The sequence below is a fragment of the Falco biarmicus genome, chromosome 10 (assembly GCF_023638135.1).
Source record: "Falco biarmicus isolate bFalBia1 chromosome 10, bFalBia1.pri, whole genome shotgun sequence".
Classification (NCBI taxonomy): domain Eukaryota; kingdom Metazoa; phylum Chordata; class Aves; order Falconiformes; family Falconidae; genus Falco; species Falco biarmicus.
Genome location: NC_079297.1, coordinates 3,411,084 through 3,429,981, shown reverse-complemented (window position 1 = coordinate 3,429,981; position 18,898 = coordinate 3,411,084). Strand labels below are relative to the sequence as shown.

At 41.2% G+C, this 18,898-nt stretch overlaps 1 protein-coding gene across 2 annotated transcripts in view; it reads right to left on the bottom strand.

Moving 5' to 3' along the window:
• PTPRT (protein tyrosine phosphatase receptor type T) overlaps positions 1 to 18,898 on the bottom strand; it is a 453,474-nt gene that overhangs the window by 9,187 nt on the left and 425,389 nt on the right. For both annotated transcript variants that reach the window (XM_056354779.1, XM_056354780.1), the window contains 8 exons: positions 14,384 to 14,460; positions 13,461 to 13,497; positions 12,024 to 12,121; positions 10,154 to 10,270; positions 8,664 to 8,818; positions 6,066 to 6,201; positions 4,875 to 5,024; positions 1,715 to 1,888 (listed from right to left, as the gene is read on the bottom strand). In XM_056354779.1, the coding sequence (XP_056210754.1) occupies positions 1,715 to 1,888; positions 4,875 to 5,024; positions 6,066 to 6,201; positions 8,664 to 8,818; positions 10,154 to 10,270; positions 12,024 to 12,121; positions 13,461 to 13,497; positions 14,384 to 14,460 (944 nt within the window). The remainder of the gene's footprint in view (positions 1 to 1,714; positions 1,889 to 4,874; positions 5,025 to 6,065; positions 6,202 to 8,663; positions 8,819 to 10,153; positions 10,271 to 12,023; positions 12,122 to 13,460; positions 13,498 to 14,383; positions 14,461 to 18,898) is intronic.

The following is an 18,898-nucleotide window of genomic DNA, read 5'->3' as shown; positions in this document are numbered from 1 at the left end:
GTTTTAATGTTTTGCAGTCATCAGACTGGGACAGTCTCCAGGACAGTTTTAGCTAGCAGCCCAGACCGAGGGCTTCACCCCCTGAGGGAAGGTTCAAATGGCATTCTGGATCTAAGGTTGATTTTGGTGGACACAGTCCAGAGCAGCCTGCCAGATTGCCCTTCTGCAATCCATGCTTCCAAACCCAGCTGTAACCCATGCCAGGCATGCCACCACCCCTGCCTGCTCTAGTGCTTCTGCCATCATAGCTTTCATGTAACACAGAGAGCCAACTGCAAGTCAAAAAAGGTTTGGGGAGAAGTTTTTTAGAAAAGAGGTGAACATGAGAAATCTGTAAATAAAACGATCAGCACTGGGACTGCATTGTCAAGTGTTCCCCAACACATGAAAGAACTAATGGTAGTTCAAGTCAACATGGGATGGATGAGTCCGTGCTTAGTACAAGAATGCAGACATGAAGCTACTAGAAAAGACAAAGAATTTGCAAGGACTGTCTTCAAGAGGGATGCCGATGAAAACGTGGGGTTTTGGCTCTTCCCCTCTGATTTTATTTTATTTTTTTACCTTCCCCAAAAGATACCTCCATGGAAGGATAAAGGAGAGCCAGGAACATCATAGTGACTGAATTACAATGATGGGTGAAAAAACCCTTTGCACAAAAAATTTTGATTAGCAGGAATTTTGGGGGGAAACACCATTATATTAGCAAAGTGATTTGAGGTAATGAGGGCTGAAATGTGCAAACACATTCCCAGTCCCTAAGAAACCAGATAAGACTAGATTGTGCTTCTGCAGATTTGCCAAAGCACAAAACACACTTTGAAGAAAAATAAAGTTTCCTTAGGCATATTTGCAGGAAAACATCACAATCTTTCTGAAAAAAAAAAAAAAAAAAAGAAGAAGTAAAATTAATTCTATGACCATTTGACTTAACCTCTTAAATGCAGTAGTAACACTCTTTACCAAAGATTGAAAGAAGCCAAAATTAAAAAAGACCAACCCCAACACAAAAAATAGTGACATTTCACCCTGGATCATATTTACCCATACTCCAACTGCAGTAATTAGTGGCTTTAAAGACGTCTCTGTCCAAAGGCAGTAAGGCACCACAGCAAAAAGAAACCATCAACATAATTCACCCTACACAAATGACCTGTGCTGTGAGATCCTAGCCTATAAACACAGCAAGGGAAAATGCCTTCAGACAGGCTTACATCAGCTTAACTCATGTCCTTCAGCCTTAAAGTATTTTGCACATCTGATCCCTGTACTCCTTAACCACAGAAGCTCAAATCAATCACTCGCTCCACACTTAAGTTATTCTTTTCAGAAAGCTGACCTGGCAAACATTTCTACATTTCTCTTCCAATATATATGGCAACCAATGTACAGGAAGAGTTGTCACAGCACTTCTTTGTCTGTCTGCCTTTCTACGATAAAACCTCAGGCTGCATGCTCATGAACTTCTTTGCCAAAAATGTTGCACCGCTGTGAGGCAGAACCACAACAGCAGTGTGCTAATCACAGCCTAGGTGCTGCATTCCTGTGAGGGAAAGAAAATTCATGTGCCTTTGTCCAGGTTGGAAATGTCAGACACAGAAACTACAGGTAAAACAGTTTTTTGCTTTGGGTCCCTTTTTCCCAGAAAAGTATCCTGAGAATGAACGAACTCCATGCAGACTAGGAGCAGTGAGGACGGGACAGTGCTGCTTACGTCCATGAGTGCAGCATTGATGTAGTTACTCGATTCACCATCCACAGAGATGAGGAAAGGCAGGCACCGGTCCAAGGGCAACACATCCATGCAGCGGTTCTTGTCGTGGTTCCTTGGCAGAAGACCAATGCTGCAATCTTCTGGCCGAACACGTGGTGTCACAATATTGAGAGTCTGTGAAGCAGGGAGGGAAAAAGGGAAAGAAAGACAGAAGCAGGTTGAGTATCTTTGAATGTACTTCCACAAGAAGGATGCCGTCTGCACACTACCTTTATTTTAAAGCTACTTAAACTAGTAGATCTCTGGGATCCCAGAGAAAGAAAAAAGAAGGAGCACTGAGGAGCTTGTTGCCGTTATAATACCTTGTGTTTTGCACATCGTCCCAAGGTGCTCTTCTGAAAACAGTGAGCTCCAGCAAAAATTGAGGGCACTATGCACCTTGCAACAATTTCCAGCTCTTAAAAGACTATGGCAGTTAGGTAACATTTCTGTTCTTTCCTAGAGGTTAGAAATAGCTGTCACAGGTACAAGTTGCAGCTTTGACCTGGTCATGGAGTGAAACCTCCTTGTGTTTCTACCATCCCTAGGGTGAAAGCACGTATCCTTCTTGCTCTTCAAATGGATCCTGTGCAGAAGTACCCTGAATATCGACCTGGCTCGCCCAGAAGGTCAGGCTGAGTTCAAATCCTCCGGTGATTCCTCAGTCAAACTATTGATTTATCTTAACAGTAAAACCCTAAGATAACATGTTTGGTTTTGGTTTTGGGTTTTTTTTTTTGTTTGGTTGGTTTTATTTATTTATTTTTTTAACAGGAAAGACTATTTGTTTCATATGTTATTTAGATTGCTATTTTCCTTTGGAGTGACACATAGGATGCTTCATTTACATAGTCATACCTTATCTCTGAGGTCTTTCTGTCAGGTTTTACCATTATCTGCCTTTCCCACAGCTTGACAAACTGTATGTCTTTAAACCTAATTTTCTTTCGTATTATCTATTGCGGAGGTCTTCTTACAAACCAGTCCAGGTTGGTCAGCAGGGATTAAAAATAGCAAATCAAAGGGGACACATCTTAACACTGTCCTTAAGTTGTGGTAGATCAGTGGCTCTGATGTCATCCTTCTTTCCCTCGTTAAGTGTCTTCCTGAGCAAAGCCTGTGCAGCCAAACAGTGACCTCCTCTGCAGCCATCAGAGCAACACTAAATATTTATGGGTCAAGAATTCTTACCAAGCGCTTGACTTCTGCCACAGAAAGGTTATGAATGGGAAAAAGAGGAGGATCAAACAATTCAAGATAAAGGAATGAGTCAAAGTATAAAATCTGACATAATATAGTTGCTCTAAATTATGCAGGTTCTATACAACAGTCCCTTTGTCTAGAGATGGAAAGCAGCTGGTTCGGCTGGGGAAGCAACACAAAATCTCAGATCTCTGAGATAATTAAGCAGGTGACTTGTTAGTCATTTACTCCTGTCTATTCTATGCCATCCCCCTCTCTCCCTTGTCTCTGTACTTACTCAGTGGAAAAAAACTCTCTAGAATGAACTTTTGCATGTTCACACAACATGTAGTGCATGAGAAATACACCCAACCTTACATGAGGGCCAGTGGGATCTAAATAACACAAATTGCACCAGCAGATTTATAGTTAGATCAACCGGTTCATAAAAGATTGTAGCAAAAGATATCATCTTTTGCATTACATCCAGACAATTAGGACTGAAGAATGCTCTGAGCCAAAATCCTGTAAAAATAGATTCTACAGCTAGACAGAGAATGAACCTCTTATGCAAAGTACAGCGGAGCATTTCCGTCCCACAGGAGTTGCCAGCCCCTGGCAGCTCAAAAGAACAAGCACACAGGCGACAAATCTCATCTCATCTCATGACAAAATAAGCCCAGTAAGCAGTGACTTGGTTTTTTTAATAGCATTACAGCATTTGATGAAGTTAGGCTTTGGCTCTTTCATGCCAAGCATCCAGAACCAGAAACACTTTTACAGATCTGATATCACTTGATAAAACCAGATCTTTTTTTAATTGAACTGTCATCAGTTGGGATCCACATTCTTTATCTCACTATACCAACCCTGATGATTCCCTGTAAGGTTTCAGAAAAAAAACACACGTTCTCCCTTTGCACAGAGAGGGAGGATAAGAGGCATCCGATTCCAACCGGCTCCAGAAAGACATTATCTTACTGCAAAAGATGCTTTGCTGGGAAAGGAGGTGGGCATTTCCTACAATTAAAGGAATCACCACCTTTTTATTGCTGACAAAGAAGAATGGAGTCTTAACAAACAGCAGAGGTTGGTCTCTCTTTCCCGTCAAACTCACCTTGCCCCATATTTCCCCACAATATTATGTTTTTTTCTATACATAGGTGTTGGCTGAAAATCCTAAAGGGATTTACACATAAATGGGAAATAAGACTGGAAACTTTAGTTCAGCGTTCTGCAGGGTGAGTCCTCTGCAGTGCACAAGATACAACATCACGGGACTCATGGCTTTGTATCCCAAGCCCATTTATTAGGCAGGGATAAGCAACGGCGATAGCAAAAGGTGGAGAGGTTCCCATTTCATTACTTGTTCCAGGCAAACTGCACTGCAGCAGTATTTTGCTTGTGTATTTGCTGTATGTCATTTCAGTTCTCATCACCATGTAGCTGGCAAAACATCTGTAGTGAACCGAGGGATTCAGTTCATTGAAAATTAGTAGTAGTGAAAGTAATGCTCGCCGAGCTCACATCCTCCTTTGTATGGAAGGACATCAGCAAGTTGATTGTCAAGACTCAGAAGCAGCATATGAACCACAAGAACGGATAATAAGGGACCTTCAGGCATAAATGTTTCTGCATAAATTACAGAAGAAAATAAACAACAAGATATTTGTTGAAATGAGAAGTACGACACTATGTATGAAAATTAGTACCCTCGCTCTACTGAAGGGGAATGTTTTTCCTTGCTGAGGGCTGAAAAATCCATCCTCAAAACCAAATCTCTGCTCTATCCAGTAGCAAAACAATAAAAATCAGCTGAAATCAGACCTTGGCTCAGTGTCCTCCTTCTCTGCTCTGTTGGATATTGTAAAATGACACACAGAAATTATTTAAACACTTTTAATACGGCAACTGCAATGATTGAGACGTATGAAATTACCTGAAACTCATCTTTTATCTGGCTGGAATTCGTCTGTGGATCTAGTCTGCTGATATTGTAATATATGGATCTGAACTCACAAACTGGAATGGCCGTGTTGCCACAGAGACATGCCTCCAAAATGGCATCATGGACAAATACATACTGCTCCTGCACAGGGGAGGAGATAAAGATATTAAAACCATATTTTCAATACAGATCATGAATACAGATCATGAAATATCACAGGTTTTTTTTGGTTTTTGGGTTTGGTTTTTTTATTTTTTTTTTCTTAAAGCATGCTCAATATGCATATTTGGCTCTGTTTCATGTGGAGACAAATTACAGTGTGCTATGTGACAGCTTTGTGAGCATATTTCATCCATCACTGAATGTGAGGTCTCATGTATTCATGTCAAATTTACAAGTAAAATGGGAAGTCACCACTCTCAGGAACACTGAGACAAGATGGGGGTGGACCAAGGAGGAAATCAGGGTGTGAAGTTTTTCTGTTCACAATCACGAGGCGGCGGTCAGGAACGGATTGCGCTTTGGACCTGTGATAACGCCAGAGAAACAACTGCGCTAACGTGTCTGCTCCATCTGTCTTTTCAAAACCTCTGGACTCTTGGTATCCCGGGTAAAGCTCGTTCCCTGAACTGAATAGGAGAAGTCCAACAAAGTTAAAAACGCTTCTCTGTTGCAGCCTATTGTCCTGTCCCTCAGGAGGGGAAGGCGTTGAAGCACATGCATACAACCTGTGCAGCAGAGTAACGTTCCACAGCAGTTTGCGCAGCTGCTAGACGCTACGTGATGGAGCAGCTTGCTTAATCAGCACCCAGAGCTTGATTCAAGGATGTTTCATTTGTTTAGCTTGCAATTGATATAAAGTAGGTGCTATTGAAGTCTGCAGTATACCTATGAATGAGTCATGAGAGGATTCAGGACCTAGCTTTTTTCTACTGTGAGAACGAAATTAATCAACAATGCTAAGAGAAAAACTTCAAGGCTTGCTCTTCTGTCTTGCAGGCCCTGAGTAGCTGCCAGTGAATGTGATTTGGTGCACATCTGGACATGTTTAGCTACAAAAAGTTCTGTATAATCACATCACAGAGCAAGCAAGTTTTGACTTAATGAATTGCTGGGCTCCTGTTGAGCAGAGAAGCTGACAGAAAAGCAGCACCTTGTCAGAGGAGACCTGCTGGCACCTACCTCCGTCTGTACCAAATTGACCCTTTGGGATCGCAGCTCTCGCACGCAGTTAAATATATCCACCACACCTTCATTCTCTGCCATGTCAAGCATGATGTCGATGGCAATAAAGCACCCTGTTCTCCCAGCCCCAGCGCTAAGAAAAAAAAAAAAAAAAAAAGAAAAAAGAAAAAAACATGAGGGTCTGCATGATCAAGGGACCGTAGAGAGGCAGGGCTCTATGGCGGAGAAAAGAACTCTTATCACAGACACATCTGTCTTCTCTTGGAAGCTGCTTCCCTCTTCCTATTGGGATGATTCTTGTGTGTAGCTAAATTAGCTTAGGATTTCAGAGAATGAGGTGAAACAATCTTTCCTGAAAGGGGAATGGACCCAGGGAGCAGGAAAAAAAAAATTGTGTTCTTATCAACAAAAAAAAATCCTCCATGAAAATAACCTTCATGATTGTACAGGTTGTTTCACCTGCACACCTCTCATCACACGGGATGTGGGAGAGCAGCCTCCAGGCTGCAAATAGACACAATTCCAGAAATTTTCTGCCATGGGACTCTTTAAAAGGCATGCACATGTTTACTCAAGTGGCCATGATGAAAGGGGCTCAGTCTTCCACTTCAAACGTTTCTTTTCCCTTTTTAATCCAGAGGATATTGGGTCCCGAGGAGGGTGATTTCTTGTTGTGGATTGTAAAATTACAGAGGAAGGAGCTCGAGGCTACTCAAAACTTTCAGTTTAGAGCCCCCCGCTGCTTGTGAGAATTGGACCATCTCCTGCAAAACTGTGTTGTCACTGTGCCCTCCTTCCCTCCTGGGAAATCATCCAAGTTGTTTAGGTGTGAAGGATAGAGAGAGGAGAACGTCTCTTCACATTACTCCAAAGGAAGAAGGAAAACTCAGCTCAGATCAGGGAAACTTCAGTTGCATGAAAACTCCAGCAGAGCCGAAAGCAAGGAGATATGAATGACCATAAATTAATGGACCAGATTAATCAACTGCTGAATAGAGGGAAGATATTTTTCATTTGTAGAATTTTAATGAATAAGTGGCATTTCCTCTCCCTTTATCTCACAGCTTTTCAGAATTTTAACAAATAGTTATAACATTTCTATATTTAGAGAATCCTGGCACTTCATAAATATCGAACAGCGATATTATCCAGCCAGGCATCGGTAGGGAGAATTTGGTAATTACCACTTAAAGCAAGTCATTAAAATTCAAAAGCAGATAAATAACGGAGAGGAAATGGCATTTATTCATTAAAATGTGAAGGATGAAAAATTTCTCCTTGCTTTCTTGGTGACAATGTATCAGGTTCGGACTCCTTCCAGGGCCAGACCCATGTCACTGCACCAAGGTAGCAAATTCAGGCCCTGAGCTCTAAATGAATTCCCTCCTGCCAGCTCCTCAGGCTTAGCTGCATTTTATTGTAAAACTGATTTACTACTTGCTAAAAAACAAAACAAAAAACACCCACCCACCCCAAAATCTGTTTGAAAAAGGTAAGACCTAATTGATTTTCCTTTCTAAAGTCTGTGTGGGATGTATTCTGTCCGTCTTCCTGATCACACAGCACGGCACTCAGCGGTGAGTGTCTGTGGATGTATTGGGGGTGAGTCTTTGGGACAGCTCGCTCTGCTCTCACAGCCCTGCTCCAGCCACGTCTCCGCCATAAGACACGTGCCCTGAGCACTGCAGAAGCAGCTGCAACAAACCCAAATTTGGGTTTTGTAGCAAAACCTTTCCTTGCAATTTTGCATCATTGCAAAACCTAACTGTGATGCCAGGCTGTGTGCGTGCCTGGTCTCCCACCCTCCACAGCGTGCCCGATCACACTTCACGCGATGAGTTCTTTGCCTCAAGGACACTTCTGCGTATCCATATAGCATCTTGCACAGTTGGGCTTTAAGCTCAGTGGAAAGAAAAGGGTGCAGAAGAGCCCTCACCAGTGACAGCAGCAGCCAGGGAGTTAGCACGCATGGGATTCAATATCTGAATTTTCACAACTGTAAACCAAGCAGCAAGGATTCCTCTGACATTCCCCTTTTACTTACTAGCTGGAAGGCACTGGGCAAATTTTTAAGTCTGACATTCCCCTTCCAGCTCCTGGGCTTTGAGGAGGCCAGGATGCACAACGGTTGGCATCCAGACCCAAGGCAGGCTAATGGCTCAGGTAAGGCTGCTGGTGCCGGGACAAAGCAGTGCATGTGGCTATGAAAAGCAAAGTTGCTTTAAAATTCCTTGTCTTTTTGTAGGCATTGTCCCTTCTGCCCCGTGAGGTCTGCTGTAGATAACAACTGGAATGACTGTCCCAGATATTTACTACTTTCCTGCTATGAACATCTAAGAGACTACAGGCCACCAGAGAGTCTTCTCCATTTGAATGACCCTCTCTGACCTCTTTATTTCATCTCCAATTCAGTTAGGCTCCAGAGCTGCCACTTTAGAAAAGAAAATCAAATTCCACTTTGTTTCCTGGTGAAGCCCACAAATTATACTCTTTAACAAACAAAACATAGTTGATTATTGCCAGATGAGAATAAAAAAATGAAAAAAAAGCTGAAAAAGCCGCTGCAGGAAAGGCTCAGACAAAGAGCTGGCATACCTGCAGTGTACCACAATGGGTCCTGCTTCTGGCGGGTTGAGAAACTTCACTTGGCGAACAAAGCCCAGGAGGCCTGTGGCATAGCAAGGAACCCCGTGGTCCGGCCAGCTGGTGAAGTGGAACTGCCGAATCTCTCGGATCTCATGGTAGCCTTTCTGAGGAGACAACACAGCCTCTTATTTTTCTTCTATCAGATGGCAATCAGTGTATTCTGCTCACTGCTCCTCTACCTCATGCAGAGGCTGAGCAAGCATCGAGCTCTCTCTCGTTCCACGTGGGATGTGTGCTATGCCGCTTCTCACGCCGAGAGATTTCAAGCTGAACTCCAATTACAAACGAAGTGGGTAACACACAGCTGAGGATTACAAAGCTGAATGCCAGCTCCCAATTCAAACCAGCAGTCTTACAATTCACACCCAGGAAATTAAACAACTTTAAAGGATGACTTCAGCCCTATCACACCACGGCTGCATTTATCCAGCCTCTTTTAGCGTTATGGCCATAAACCACCAAACTTAAACCCTTTCTGAGGCAATGAAGTAACAGCCTGGGGAATGAACACCTAGAGAGCGGGCACACCCCAGGCAATTGCAGACTTTCTGCCATCTCCTGCCAAAAAAAAAAAAGCACTTTGAGAATACAGCTGGTGATGAAGAGGGCAGAAACTGGTACCCAGACCCAGCACTTTGCTTTTCTGGTGAGGCTGTTACTGGTACATGACAACTGACACCACCTGTACATGCCCTGCAAAGGGCGACACAGAAGCATCAGCTGGCTGTGACATTTTATCATATGAGAAAGGTAGGTGGAATCCAGCAGCAGGTCCTCTAACTGTCAGATTCTGGCATTGGCATCTCTTACCAAGTTTTTCAGTGATTTAATGAAATATGGAGCTAATGTATTAGAAAACTGGAACAATATTCCCAGTGTGGCTGAAGTTCATTTAGCAGGAATTTTTGAAAAGCTTTAAAACCACTTACTGAGTGTTTGGAGAGTAATTTGGACAGACCTGGAATACTCTGACACTTAGAGTTCCAATTTCTAATTACAAGTAACAAAAGTCTTACAAATCCTGCCAATTTGGGGATAATTTTTACACTCCTCTCTTTATTATATTTTTATTTCTGTTGAAAGGGGACCCTACCTGGCATCAAGTTTAACTGACACCTTTTTTCATCTGTAATTTGCCACTGTGAAACATGACAGTTATTATTCCTGGCACACCGTCAACTGTCTGCCAGCTTTTGGATGCATTTAAACTTCATGCACTGTGGATTCTACTTTTGTGGCTACATCAAGATGTTCATGTAAAATCATTTGTCCAAAATTGGAACCTCTGTCAAAAATTTAGGTTTCTGAAGTGAAACCTGTCCAAATAGTAGCAGCTCTCATCTCCAAGAGCATTCTGCATATCTTTCCCAGAGCTCACATTTCTGAACATGGATTTTAAGTTTTGTATCAAAATTTCAGCTGACTGAAGATTTCCTTACCTTTTGTACAGTAAATGTGCGTATGACATACTCTGCCAATGGTTCTGTCTCAATTAATGTGACTTTAATATCTCCATAGACCTCTGTGTCATCTGGCCAGTACCGAACACACTTTACCTGAGGGGAAAAAAGGAAATATTGAGAGGAACTGGCTCCAGCTCAGTCAGAGCTGACCTACATTTTACACCGCTTACAAGCTGAAGCCAACACAAATTGGGCTTTCTTCTGATGTACAGACCTTATCAAAATTACCTGCATAAATTAGATCACAATTCTTTTACCACACATAGAAACCACAGGGAGGATTTTTTTCCCCCGTTTCCTCTGTTGTCAATACAAATGGAAGAGGATGCCTTTTGCACTTCTTCTTTAAAATAGCCTTCCTTAAATTTACATACATGCCCTGACCATCCATCAGGTTTACAGAATAGCTGGCCATCACTACCACCATCCCCTTTAAAAAAACTCCAGGGTCTTGCTATTGCTACTGTAACTCTCTCTGTTTAGCCAAAGAATTTCACTTCACAGGGACTGTGAGATACCTGTTGATACATTAAAATTGTTTGACTGTAAGCTTTCCTTATCAGATGAGGACACAAATTTGACATTTGACCAGCTGTCACAGATCTCAGCTAAGGCTTGAGAAAGAAATCTCCTGATCAAGTAAACATAACCCAAGCTTAGCCGCTTTTAGAAGCCATGTGCAAAACTAATAGTAGACATTACAGCCAAGGCTGTGAAGGTCTACAAGGGATATTTAGGCTAACAAACACTACCAAATTATTAAATGCTGTAGCATGAAAGAGTAGAACTGTACCTGTAAAAGCTGAAGCAATTAGCTACTGTGAACCAGGTTTCATGATCCAGTTCCAGTCATAACCAGAAGAGGGTTTATAAATATTAAAAAAAGATTAATGTAGGTTTGTTGGGCTTTTTACACAGAGGTGTTTATTTCAAACAGTGTCAGTAGAAGGTAAAATAGAATAACAATAAATGAACAGAACCAGCTGGCATCCAACCACGAGATCTAAAGGAAATGAAACCCAAAGCAGCTGAATTACTAACGGCTGTGAGTAAACTATAATTGAAATTTTTCTTAGTACCAAAGCAATGGAAGGTGATAAACATCAGGACAAAACTTTTAAGGGCTCCAGCTTCTGGCTGAGGACGCCTCTAAACCAAAGACCACCAGGAGTGGGAACAATATGCTGGGGAAAGTCACCCAGACATGCCTTTTTTTATAAAGTCTAGCCTACGTCATTTGAGTTATTCACATTTGCTCCCGTCATGGGCTTTAGCAACTGCCTTGTGCTGCAACAGGGACTTCTGGCTCATCTGAACCCAAGAGAGTGAGGCAGTGGGTGTTGAGGAGGCCAGTGCTGCTGGGTGGCCCCAGGATCCAGCTGTGCACAACCTCATACCACCACGGAACATCATCTTCTGAAGTGACTGGAAACACCGGGCTTTGAACTGTCATTTAAAGAGCTCTTTTGATAGTTTGAACACCAGTCACACATTCTGGCCCCTCCAGATTTTTGTGGGTAGAGATGTATTCAAATTACACAGATAAAGAATAATTATTACAAAGTACATTTTTCCTTCTGTGCTGAAAAAGGAGACAGCTTCTCAGCTAGAATAAATTTGTATAACTCTGCTAAAGCCAAGACTTACACCAGGAACACGATCCTTATTAGCCTAGAAGGGAAGCAGCTAAGTATTACAAAATCTAACATTTCAGAGGAAAACCCAGAGTGGCTTAATTCATTCCTTTACTACAGTAAGCAAAAGGCTTTTCACTGGCTGAGCTGCCCTGAACATCTTATACTCAGTGGTGGTTTGGTTTTATAGGTTGGGAAAGTGGTACCCTTACCCTGCCCACTTCCACCAAGTTGGTGACCATGACAACACTGGCAGAGTTTTCTTGCCAAATCATTCTCCAGAAATCCTTCACTGTCTCTTGCATCGGCCCTGGGGCAGGAGAAAAGACAAAAGGACATCTTAAGAGAGTGTATCGAATGCCAACAACTCTTTTTCAGCTGTTCCACAACCATTGCCCTGTACCCACAGGATCCTACTCTCCCTTTCACAGCATTGCTCTGCGATTCGGGGTTACAGACACAAACAGCTTGGAGCTCTTTAAGAGATCAGTTACTTCCTTGCAGGGGTTGTTAAAGGTTCTAGCACACTGGGAACAAAGGTGATGGCTGCGCTGTAAGTATTCGAGATGGCTCCAGTAGATTATCATGTATAAGTGATGGGACATGGATGTACCCTGCAGTGACTCTGTAATTGAGGCTGTATCAAAATTTGTACCTCATGCACCACTAAAATTCCTCCACACACTTTATTTATTAATTACAAAGGAAGAAGGAAACATTGAGTCTGAAGTTCCCCTATAGAGAAATATTTCAGGTTCCAGCAGCCAAACAGCCAGTACTCACAAGAGGTTTGCTAGCCTACAGCCTCTCTCTGACCTTGTTTCCTTCCTCTCTTCTACAGTGTCAATGAGATCCTCCCATGGGTTCCTTCCACCCACTCTGCCCAGCCTCCACGTTCTCTGCCTTGCTGCATTCCCTTTACCTACACATCCTCAAATGCCAGTTCTACTCTAACATGTTTCTTTACTCTTCTAAACAGGGACAAGCCAGCCACAAAGCAGAATTTAAGAATAGAGTCATGTGTGTGAACATCCCATGTGCAGGTAAGGTAGGCACAAAAAATGAGGACAAGTAATGGTAGAGGAAGCTGTCATGGCATAAGAGTTTGGTCAGTGATGCAGGAAAACAGCACCCTGTTGTAAAGAACAGGACTAAGGTGGTGTTTCATCTAACTCTCAGCATTGAATTGTGTTTTTTCTTTTTTTTTTCTTCTCCTCCCTGGCTTAAGAAACTCATCAACTACCTTACAGAAGGTGGTGTTCAAATGCATTTCCTACCAGTTCATAGTAACCGAAAGTTCATCAGTCACAGGTTTATTCATACCGCCCTCCTCAAGCAATTTCACTCCAGAAGGTAAATCCAAGATCCATAAAGTCCATTTTAGTCCTAATCTCATACTTGATGCACAAAGGACACATTCTAGATTGTACTGCCACCTCTAAGTCTGTAGCATTTTTTATTCCTGTAGCTGAGGTTTTGCATTTGAGTGCCTTAAAGATCTTGGAACATCCTGTACCCTTCCCTTCTTACCTCTTACCAAGTTTTCAGATGTTCCCCAAAATAGAAGACGTCACTTTATAAACAGCTCTTACCACAGTTTAAAACGGCAGTGGTTTTACAACTATAGAGACATACAAGAATGAACTTGCCTTGAGTTGCAATGTAATGGCGAGGCCGGTGGTAACCCTGGAAGAAAAGAAAATATGTGACACTGCGAGATCACAGTTGAGACAAAGCACACCATGTATTTTATACCCTCCGGGTACCAACAACTGCTGCACTCTTAACAGTGTACTAACACTGGTTATTGAATGAATGAAGACAGGCAACTATGTTGCCCGATGAGGTCTGAAGTGATGGTATCTCACTCAGGCTGAATGATAAGATCTCATTATGCCAAAGAGAAAACAGGATTAGGATAGTTATGATTTCTTCAGGAAAACACAATCCTATAACTAAGCTGTGGGCAACTCTGAAAGCTGCACTTTCTTGTCTGAAAAAAAAGGTATGCATGTGCATCTGTATGAAAATGCTGTGGATCAGTCTCATGTAACTTTATTAGGTGCATTTTTCATCATTTAACAAAACTCTTGTGAACATTGTCATGCCCGTAATGTTTCAAAGATGCATACAAGAAACACATGCTCATTTGATCATTCCCTGTGTAGAAGGGAGGCTGCTTTTAGAATGTTATTTTACAACACTAAAAAAAATAAATTTCAATCTATTTACACGCCTTCTGCACTACAACTTTGTAAGAAGTAGATAAGTCTCAGATATCTACTAATGCTATTGCAAAGGGCTGATATTGATTTCTGCATACATCGTTTAGCACACATTCCAGTTCTGTTGGTGGATCTGTCAAATACAGGAAATCTCCATCTGTCCAGATTGGTCAGACAGAATAAACTGAGACCGAGAACCTTCTCCCTGTCACAACACGGTGTTTATATAATGTTCAGCTGTCACTCATATCAGATCACCAGTCTGTCCATATGTCAGATGCACCAAATTCATAAGCAGACTTGTCAGCAGGAGTGTTTGTCATAGGGGGAATGTCCAGGAGCCTTACGTCTATGTAATTGGCGTTTATGTAGTCAGAGTGAGGGTCCCCATCCAGCAGTTGCAATCTCACTCTTGAATGATCATCTGAAAGAAGGAAAGAAAAAAAAGTGACAGTAACGATAAAGAGGAGTTTCCAAGTGTTTTATTTTATCTGGTGATTCCTGCAAGAGGGTAATTGAATACTTACAATAACAAAACAAAACAAAACAAAACAAACAAAAACACACAAAAAACTCCCAAAACAACAAAAAAAGGGATATCACAGGTATTCCTGTTCCTACAAGCCTTTTCTCTTGTGTTTAAGATATAACATTTAGATCCTTAGCTCAGTGTTCATTCATACTCTGTGTTCATTAAATTCTCAGCTGTCACCATAATCCTTATAGAGCTTTTAGACAGACCACAATTGTTGCTTGGTTTGGGGGTCTTGGGACAGATCTTTTCAGGATGTATATCCATGACAAAAGCCATCTTCATGCTTGGAAGTAACAGCCTCCCTGGCTTAATCTGGTCTATGGAAACTGAGGCAAGAGCTAAAACTGTCAAGATCAGGATAAAAATATGACAGAGGTATAGGAAATTAAAGGAGGGTAAACCAGCAAATTAAATCCTGCAAGTCAGAAATGGGGTGACCCAGAAATCTAAAAGGAAACACTGAAGGCAATCAAAGCACTGTTCCTTTACCCAGCCCACGGAACTCGGCAGCAAAACGGCATCGAGGCAGTGCTAAAAAAAAAACAACCCCCAAAAAAACCACAACACAAAAAAACCTGAAACACCTTCCCCCCCAAATTAGAAACATTCATGTTTTTGAGGATGTTCAAAGTTACTTTAAATAAGGCAATAATATACTAGATATCAATCTTTTCATCTCCCAGCATGCTCTACAGCTCAATGCATAAAGGAACTACCCCAGCAGGCAGATTATGTCATGATGTTCCACCAAGGGAATATTTTGATCTTTCCCTGGAACAGCTGGTGCTGGGCTCTGTCACAGGAGATACGGCGCGAGCTGGGCTGTTGGTCTGATCTGGTCTGGCAATCCCAGCACTGGCGTGCAATTCATTGCAGAACTGCTACTTAAGGGCCGGTTGCTTGGCAAAGGCTACTGGGTTACAGAGGTCACTGCTGGCCATGGCGGGCTCATTTTTAAAGGATTTTTTAAAAGTAGTATAATATCGAGTCCATTAAATTTATTTCCCCTCTACCAGCTGTATAGACCATAGGCCTTGGTCAGTTAAACATTGATGTTTAGAAGCACTTAGTAAAATACGAGCCTAAGTATGTTTTACATTCAATTAAAAAGAATCATAGCAATGAAACATAAAAGTATGAGGTGTGATTCTGCAGTCAAAAAGGGGTTAGTCATGACAATTAAATGCAGGAACAGATAATTGTAATGACAGATGTGCACACAGTTCTGAAATCCAAGATTTGGATATATATTAAACACTCATTGGGTTATGTAAAGGAATGATTCTCATATTCTTTGCATTCTTTGGGTGAGATTTTCACACACAAAAAATACAACCACATTGCTGCATTTATCAAATACTGTATTTGCATTCAGAAAAGGTTATGCAGGTGAATCAATCAAAAGCTCTGTTATATTTGTATTAATAAATATAACCTTTGTAGACGCAGTGGAAGTAGGTATATTTCTCAGAGCGCTGATGTCGTTCCCAGCTCTAGACAATTACCTGCGCTCAAGGCAACTGCACTAGGAGTTGCAGTAAATCATGTGGGTAGACAGACAACAAAAGAATTTATACTTAAAGCAATTCACAAAGACAGACAAAGAGCTGATTAAACCGGACACGTAGATGAAATACACAAAAACTCCTGCAGACAATTTCACACTTGAAATTCAAGGCAGCAAACTAAGCTAGTTAAGAATCACACAGAACAAAAGCAAAGAACCCCCCTCCCTAGAGCGAATGGTTGGGAAGGGAACATTTACTAACTCCTCTTGTGATGCCATGATATAATAACGTTATGAAGTCTTAACTTATTGCAACAATAGAACTAAAAAGCAGAAAGACCAAAAATGACCCTCATGACAAGTGAAAAGAATCTCAGGTTGATTTTTTAAGTGGGACAAAGACACTGTCTGTGCACAGAGTGTCGCTGAAGTGCTGTGACTAGCCCTCAAGGAAGAATCTGCCTCTCTTCATTTCATAGAACCAAACCCCCAAATTAAGTTTCAGCTCTTTGAGCCACGCTTTAGTTAAAAACTTAAAACAGACAGGCTGAACACCTCCTGAGGAAGCTAGATGGGAAAGACCTGAGAAGGAGATGGCAGGAGAGGTCTACAGATTTAAGACAATTACGGATAAAGAAAAGATGCTCTCTAGTTGTAAAAAGTGGTTTTGGTTGTTGGGGTTTTTTTTTGCTTTAAGTCAAATATGGTTATTCTATCTGTGAAAAACAATAAAGGATGAAGAAATGATCATTGGAAATGAAATATTTTTTTTAAAAAAGGAGACATTCAGGTTTAGGTCCAATTATATTTTGGGACTGAATAAAAAGTACTTTTAGCTGAACTTTGCTTCAGGAGGACAGAATTCAAAATATTTCATTGCATATTTTACAAAAATGAGATTAATTCCTGTGAAAGATGTATTTCTCTTATAAATGTGAACAGTGGAGCAGAAAAAAAAACCCCACACATCTGTGTATATGGTAAACACACAAAATATTAACGATGCCTTAAAGGTGTCTTTAATTTTGTTCATAAGTTCACGAGCACAGTCTGGATAAAAGTTCATGAAGTAACTTACCTTATAAATCCCCCTTTTCCCTCCAAAAATTGGGATTTGGCTTTTTTTTTTTTTAATTGAGAGGGGGCAAAACCCAGTGCAATTTATTATCTTATTAGCTGTAACAATCTTGCACTTAAGTTTTTTTCATCTACAAATTTTAAATAACTTTTTAAAGAACAGCATGATATCTTCTCTCAATGGTTAACATTTATTTCCAATTCTGCACCCTATCCCCTGGACTACACTAGCCAAGGCAGCTACATATTCGGCACACTGAAATGAACGTGTTGCCCAACTCTTCCGTAGACCTATCAGACATCGTATCACCATGTGTTAGGAATGGATTATAAGAAACTAAAAATGGAGGGAGAAACAGAATGAAACTGTATGTCAGTAACATTCAGAACTGCAAAACATAGAAATATATTTTAATAAATGTATAAATGATTTTATTTCTCCTTGTTTACTATAGTCTGTATGTAAGTTAGCAGAACTCTGAATTGGTAATGAAGAGTACTTTGAATGAAAATTGGTCTTAAGACAGATTTCAAAAATGACAAGAATTTCACCAAAAAGTACTGTGCTTCCATTTTAGTGCAAAAATGTTATCATTTCAAACTTCTGTCAAAATTCCCATTAGTGATCATTTGAAATATCATTGCAATTTTTCCACATCTTATTTTGTCACCAGCACTGGATTAATCTCACAGAACTTTCACCATCTAAATATTACGTAGCTAGTCTAAACTGGCTGTCAATGTTCCCCGCATAGTCAATGGAAAATCACAGACAACTTTTTAAAAGATTCAACCCAGTTCTGGTACAAAAGGATGATTTGCCTTTTCAAGGACCCACTGTCGTCCTCTTTCTATCCCCACTGATCATGGACTGTGCCTTGAAAACTGCTTAACAGCAAGGTGTGATATGTCCCATCACCTCAGGATCACATACCGTGGACTTTTCACAGACAAGCAAGAATTCTGGCACCACAGAAGAAACCATGGAACAAAACCACTTGGAAGATGAAAAGTCTTCTTTGCTAAATCCAATACTGACATGTGGGTTTTTTTAATTCTATGCGTTATCGCTGTCTGTGGCCGAGAAGTGCTCTCCACCTGTGCTTCAGCTGAAAGCTCCGTTAATCTCTCTCTGTTGTTCACCTTTTCCACCACAAAATTCTCTGATTAATTCGCAGCCTTCCAGCCCAAAGCATATGGTATTCAGAGCACAAAGGAAATGCAGCAGATTTCTTTACTGTCTTTTGTCATTAACTCAACAGTTTTTAATGGACCATTACAAGACTTTACAACCGTGGTGCATAAGTGGGAAGATGCTTCACTGCAGGTGGGGGATGTGTCCAAAGTAGCACCAGGATGAGCACTCCTGTCAGTGCTGACCTCCTCCTCTAATAATACACTCAGGAGGAGAAAAGAAAGGAAAAGAAAGTGCCCCTCTGCAAGGCAAAGCAAAACAACCCTTGTGTCTTTATGTCTCAGCTCTCATCTGGGAGTTTTTAGTCTTACAATGTAATGGGTCTAAATCCGGACAAGATGGGGAGAAATAGAATACACAAAGGTCCCATATAGCTTCTGGATGTTTTCTCTTCTCAGTAATGGGTTCAGCTCAACATTCCTCCCCTAACAACCACTTGCTGATGCACTTTGAAGACCTCAATATCTAGGCCCTAAAGCACATTAAATAATTTTGCTTCAGCACACAAATGGATTCGCTACCTACCCACAAAGAAAACCCTTGCATCT